This window comes from Poecile atricapillus, chromosome 14 (genome assembly GCF_030490865.1).
Source record: "Poecile atricapillus isolate bPoeAtr1 chromosome 14, bPoeAtr1.hap1, whole genome shotgun sequence".
Lineage (NCBI taxonomy): Eukaryota > Metazoa > Chordata > Aves > Passeriformes > Paridae > Poecile > Poecile atricapillus.
This window is the reverse complement of record NC_081262.1, coordinates 9,693,077-9,699,674: the sequence shown is the minus strand read 5'-3', so window position 1 is coordinate 9,699,674 and position 6,598 is coordinate 9,693,077. Positions and strand designations below refer to the sequence as shown.

At 48.4% G+C, this 6,598-nt stretch overlaps 1 protein-coding gene across 1 annotated transcript; it reads left to right on the top strand.

The window, feature by feature from the left end:
* Positions 1-852: 852 nt before the first annotated feature.
* ZP2 (zona pellucida glycoprotein 2) lies at positions 853-6,598 on the top strand. Its single transcript, XM_058849970.1, has 18 exons — positions 853-893; positions 969-1,042; positions 1,193-1,276; positions 1,352-1,446; positions 2,249-2,407; positions 2,671-2,715; positions 2,976-3,140; positions 3,599-3,695; positions 3,778-3,959; positions 4,354-4,483; positions 4,634-4,815; positions 4,895-4,986; positions 5,073-5,197; positions 5,454-5,643; positions 5,895-6,030; positions 6,105-6,201; positions 6,284-6,370; positions 6,456-6,598. The coding sequence occupies exons 1-18, from the start codon at positions 853-855 to the stop codon at positions 6,596-6,598; spliced, it is 2,124 nt and encodes a 707-aa protein (XP_058705953.1).

Here is a 6,598-nt window from a genome sequence, read left to right as displayed (position 1 = left end):
AGAATGAAATTAGTCACACTGGGTAATCCTGGCTACACAATTCGGAGATGATGACAACATTTAAAACAACAATAAGAGCTTATTTCTTCACTTCTTAGGGAGGCAAAACTTCTGTGCCCCAGGACACACTGCTGCTGGATGTCCTCTTGAGCAGCCAGTTCCCGCAGCCAGGCTGAGCCTGACCCACATCAGGCTGAGGATCACCTATGCCAGGCTCTGTGTGACCCACACCAGTGCTGCCTGACACCCACCTGGTGTGATTGTTGCTCTGCTGTGGGTCCAAGGACATCCCTTGCAGAGCCTGCACACAATAGGGCTGGGAGCAGAGACGTTATCTGTTGTATCACAGGGCCTTTGGCAATTTTTGCTGTGAGTACTCAAGTCAAATAGGAGTCTTGACCTGGCATTCAGCCTCTTAGTTAAAACATTTTCCTTGGTTTTGGGGATCTTTTCCCCCATGATATCTTCACCAGAGCTTCAAATAGTCCCAAGGAAAGCAATACTGAGCTCATTGGTGTCTCAAATGCTGTCATGCTGGCACAGAAAACTCCATTAAAAAAAATAACTGCCAAAACAGACATGCGTTTTTCTATAAAATATCTAGCATGGGAATAAAGGGAATACATTATCAGAGTAAGAAAAGAATGCCTTCAAAATGGAAGGCAACAACAACCCCTGCTAAACACTTATTATTACCTTAAAGTCTCCTGTGAGCTGCCCCACTCAAGGAGCAGCAGGTGCAAGTGCTCTGTTCCCTGGGCAGCAGAGAGGTGGCACCTGTGTGAGCCAGACCCAGGGTGTATATAATCCTCCCTGGGCAGCCAAAGACCAAGCTTGTGGTCTCCTGAAGAGATGGGGTTTGAGCAGCAGTGCTGGAGCATCTCAAGGATGTGGTGAGTGTGGTTTGGGATGCAAGGGTGGGGTTTCTTTCCTTACTGCTCTCTCATTTGATTATCTTCTCTTTACAGGTTGCTGCTCCTGTTTGGGTTTTTGCTGTGCTTAGCCCCTTGTGCTGATGGCCTGGGGGATCAGGATGTCTTGGGTAATGTGTCCTGGGCTGGCTGTGGTGGGGCTTTGGGTTTGCTTGGAGCTGCTTCCCCTCTGCCTTGGCACAGAAGGGGCTCTGAAGGGTGGTGGCTGGGGGGCTTGCAGGGTGTGTGTGCTGGAGCTCATGGTGGTCTTCCCTCTGCAGAGAATGTGACCTGTCATAGGGATAGGATGGAAGCTGAGTTTTCCAGAGAGCTTAGCAACTACACCTGGCACCTGCATGTTATTGGTATGTATTGCTGCTGCCCTGACCCCTCCTGCTGAAACCTGTCTGCTGCAGAGCTAATCTTCCCCATCCTCCTAGATGTGAGTGGTGAGGAGATCGTGTCCTGTGACTACACTGTGGATTATGAGAGGCTGATACTCAGTGTCCCATTTGTGAACTGCACCAGCCTGCAGGTAAAAAAGGGATCTGCATCCTGGGAAGCTGCTGTAATGGAGTGTGGAGATTTTTAATTTTTTTCCCCTGGACAGGACTGGGCTTAATAGGGTTTCTATTACTAACTATCTTCAAGACTGGATATTTATACTTCTGGTAATCTAAAACTCTTGTAGAAGAACACTTCATGCCAAAAGTCGAAAAAGAAAAGCAAACCCAAAGATACTGAAATTCATATTCTTTCAACTATGCATTAAATCCCTCAGAGTCTGCTGTAAAGGTTGTGTTCTCCTTGAGAACTTGAACGACTTGATGGGTTTTTTTGTAGGGAGATGGACCAGGTTGAAGAGTTTCAGAGCAGTAATCTATTTAAATGTGTTTTGACAGACAATTAACAGCATATGCTGATCATAGCTTGATTGAGGTAGAGTAGTAAGTGGGAGACCAAAACTAGATGTTTTACTAGTATCTGCTGCTTTTAGGTATTTGAACTACCACAAGACTCTGTTCTGTTGTTTATTAATTTAGGTTTTTTTTGACTGTTGACTCTGGAACTAAAACCCGCTACTTCTTGGGGTTTTCTTTACTTCTGCAGTTATCTTTGGATCTTCTGCTCTTCAACCTAACCCTGTGCCCCCCTGCCTTCCTAAAGAGCTCGCCCTTTTCCTTTGGGCTTTTAAAACAAAAAGTCATCTTGTCCTTCCACTGGTACAAACACCTAAATGAACTCTGAAGTTAGAGTTCAGTCCCACTGCCTTTTAGCTGCCCCCATTCAGTAGTGAGTACTGCTGCCTCTTTCTAATGTGTGTCTCTTGTCTGTAGCATGGTCAGCACCAGCTCTGGTTGAGGCTGATGGTGAATGAAACAATGGGAGAGGAGACTAATATCACCTACAGCACTCACTGTGATAGTATTCATGTGGATGAAGTCATTACTCCTGTGTTTGCTGGTGTAACAAACTGCACAAAAGACTTCATGGCAGTAAGTATAGGAGTGGGAGTGCGATAGATCCTGGTGAGGCTTGCAAGGCAGGGTGGCTGTCTCCTGGAATTGTGTGTCTGGAATCTGCAGAAAGCTGAGGGAAGCTCCAGTGAGCTGCAAGGAGGTCTCTTGGCTGCATGTTCATTTTGGCTTGGCTGCTGGCTCTTTGGAGAGCTGGTTTGCAAATGGTCATTAATGATGCATCCAGTCTGGCTCCAGTCCTATTCCAGTTCCTGCAGTCTAATTCTCATGCTGTGTTTCAGGTTACCTTCCCAGGACTCATGTCAAGTCTCAGTGATGAGCATATGGTATGTTTCTTCCACCTTGTGAAGGGAGCTGGAGGGGAAGTGCCTGGGGTTCTGGCATAAACTGAGTCTGACATCTCCAAGTTCAGGCAGGGACTTCTCTGATGAACTTATATCTTGTTGGGAAGCCTAGTTCTGCCCTGTCAATATAGGGAGCTTGAATGTAAAGCCTGGGAGATGGCAACCCTGCAGGGTGAAAATCTAATGCCTTGATGCTTCTGTGCCTTCTGTGCCCCCTTAAGCAGGGGTTTTTTGCTTTGCAGGTTCCAGCAGCTCCAGTGTCCTGGAATCTGTCAGTTGATGATGGAACCAGAATACATCAGCTGAGCCTTGGGCAAGCAACACAGCAAGGCTATAACTTTCTAGTTGATGGCCACAACCTGATCTTTCAGGCGGCCTTTGCTGCCGCTGGAGTTGTGTCCTACAAGGTATGTGAGTGGAGAACCAGCACTGAGAATTTACCCAGCCCCTGTTGGGCCAGCACTGTCTGTAGACCTGGGGAATCCGTTTTCAGGCCAGGGCCAGAGCTGATGTCAAGATGATGCACGGCTGGGCTGGTGTGTGCAAAGCTGTTTGGCTTTGCACAGCTGTCACTTAACTGCCCAGCACAAGGACATGGGGAGGCACAGTGTGTACCTCAGACAGCAGCACAGTGAGTGGGACTCTCCAGAAGCAGAATTCTAGCTGCAGCCAGTCCTGGGAGCATCTGACTGGTAGTCTCATGATTACCAGATGTTTTTAGAAAGGGTAAGGTGGGAAGGAACTGTTTTTGCAAATATGAGTATCAGCAAAACTGAACCTGATGCAGTACATGACCCTCTGGGGCTGGTCTTATGATGGATCAGGAGCTGAGCACTGTCTAACAGAGCTCCATCTTCTTTGTCAGCACAATGATAAGGTGCTCTACACTGTGGCACTCAAGCTCATGTATGGCCCTCCTGAGCGCAGACTGACTGTGGAGTCAAGAATGCTTTGTGCTCCAGGTAATGCATGGAAAGAGCCAGAACCCGCCCTGCTCTTGCCCCAGGGAAATTGATGTTACATTTATCTAAGATGTTTTTGCAGGTCCAGCAATCTGTAATGCAACACACATGACTGTTGCCATCCCAGCATTTCCAGGGATCCTTATGGATGTGGATGTAGAGAATAAGACCATCCCCATGGATCAACTTCATGAAAATGGAATCACCCTGGACACACAGAGAGGGGTCAGGCTGTATATTAGCAGGGGAGTCCTGAAGTCCAGGGTGAGTTCTGATCCTTGAGTCACAAGTGTTGGTGTGATCGCATCTCCTTGGTGTTTAGAGACCTAGAGCACAGTAGCTTTGACCTTGATTAAGCATCTGTCAAGTCAGTCATGCCCTGACTGAGGGCAGATGTGATTAAGATGAATACAAACTGACGTTGTAATAGGCATCATCATGCAAGGTAACTTGGGTTTTCTGGAGTCTTTTGGTAAAAACAGATGGAGGTGAAAATATTCTTCTTAAAGGGAGTAGGAATTTGGCATGCCTGGGGCAGTGCAAATGAGCTTCCCTGTGCTCCTCAGGCTTGGCTTATTTGTTAATCAGCTTTAACAGGTTCATGTGTTAAAATGAGCTCTTACAGTCACACTTCAAGAGAGTAACTCTTGTCCTTTAGCTACCTGGGGAGAGCTGCTCAGGACTTCAGTACTACATGTCTTCTTTGAAACTGGCCTTTCACTTCCACGGGGAGACTGTGGCAATGGTGATGCACCCCGAGTGCCCCTGTGAGCGGCACACACCAATAGGTGAGTGACTGACTCCTGCAGCTCGCCAGCTCCTGTGCTGCTCAGATGGGATCCCTCTGCACAGCTCATGTTAGTTCATATCACCAACAGCTCCTGGCAGACAGAGCTGTCACTGACTCACATGACAACTTCTGTGAACCTCTGTTACAGCTGCTGTATGCACCCAGGATGGGTACATGGATTTTGAAATCCTTGCTGAGAGCACCACACCACTGCTGGATTTGGATACACTCAGGCTTAGGGATCCTGTGTGCCGGCCAGCCTACAAGTCCCCCCTGAATGACAGGGTTGGGTTTCATGTCCCACTCAATGGGTGTGGGACCAGGCATTGGGTGAGTGTGTGGCTGGGGTTGGTGGGGATGGCACTCAGGCTTTGGGAATGCCCTCACTAATGCTGTTATTTATCCACAGTTTGATGGGGAGCGGATTCATTATGAGAATGAGGTGAGGGCATTATGGACAGACCTTCCCCTGGGCAGGATCTCAAGGGACAGTGAACTCAGGTGGGTCTGGAAACCTTCTTTAGGCCATCCAGTACTGTATTACCCACACATCAATATGTGACTTACCTGCTCCTTCCTGGTTGTAGGTTAACAGTCAAGTGCTCCTTCAGCAATGGTGATGCCTCTCTCACTGTAAAAGTAGATAACCTTTCTCCTCCGCCTTCTTCAGTGAATCATGGTTCCCTCTCCTTGGTTCTTCTAAGCTACCCAGGTAAAGCTGGCTCTGGGCTCAGTTGGCTGGGAAGTATCTGAAGCTTGTGGAGGGGAGGGTGGATGAGTGAACTGCTCTGGTACATGGACTTCTCCTGGAGTGCTTCCTTCCTGCTCATCCACACTGCTTGAAGCAGATGCCTCAAATCTGTGGCCCTTGGACAGACAGCAGTTCTGTCCAAGCAGCTGCTGTTGAAGAGCTTGAGACTCCCTTTGCACCCTGAGTTATTTAACATCAATGGCTTTGGCCCTTGCAGAGGACTCGTACAGGCAGCCGTACCGTGAGGATCAGTATCCAATAGTGAGGTACCTGCGGCAGCCCATCTTCCTGGAAGTTCAGGTCCTGAACCGCAATGATCCCAACCTCCACTTGGTGCTGGATGACTGCTGGGCAACAGCCTCACAAGATCCAAGATCACTACCCCAGTGGAATATTGTTGTAGATGGGTGAGTGCCCTGCTGTACAAATGAAAGCCCCTTTTACAGTGGGTGGGAGGAGTCCCTAATTTTCCCCTGCTCCCTCTTTACTAAGAGAGTCTTAAGTGTCAGTGCCTTCCAAATTCTGCCCTGGGATGCTGGAATTTGCAGGAAGAAGGCAGCACCTCAACCTTGAACTTTAATCTGTTTAAAGGAGTCAACACCAACAACCCAAACCTTCTCTACCCTGATGTTCTGACTTGGTTTTTATTTATTGGCAGCTGTGAGTATGACCTAGACAGCTACAGGACTGTGTTTCACCCTGTGGGACGTGGTGTCAGCCATGCTAACTATCGCCAAAGGCTGGAAGTGAAGACTTTTGCCTTTGTCTCTGGTGACAAAGCCCTTCCTGGTCTGGTAGGTGACACTGGACTTGGAGATGTAATTGTTTTAAAATGAATGGATGTCTCATTCTTCTCATTCTGTGGCAGGTGTACTTCCACTGCAGTGTTCTCATCTGCCACCGTTTTCACCCGGACTCCCCACTGTGCATACCAAGATGCCCAAGGCCATCTAGAAGCAAGCGAGGTAGTGTCTGAGTGGATTTTAGGTTGCACTGGTCCAAAATAACCCACTGCCCTGGGGTTCAGCTGTGCTGTTTCTGTTGTAGAAAGTGGGATGGCAGCTGTGAACTCTGCTGTGGTGAGCCTGGGGGGCCCTGTCCTCTTTGTACCAGAAGAATGGTCTGCAGCCCAAGGTACCGGGGAGCCAGTGTGGTGCTGGGGGGTGTTGGGCTTAGTGTCTGTCTCCTCAAACAAACTGCCCTTCCCCTTGCTTTGCAGGGAGCACTCTCCTGAACAAGGAGGCATGGGCTGGCATTGCAATGACTGCTGTTGGTGTTCTCTCCCTGGCCACAATGCTACTATTTTTGGCTTTTCCTAAATTCCTAAAGAGAAGAGCATACATGGTAAATGTGGTATGTTAG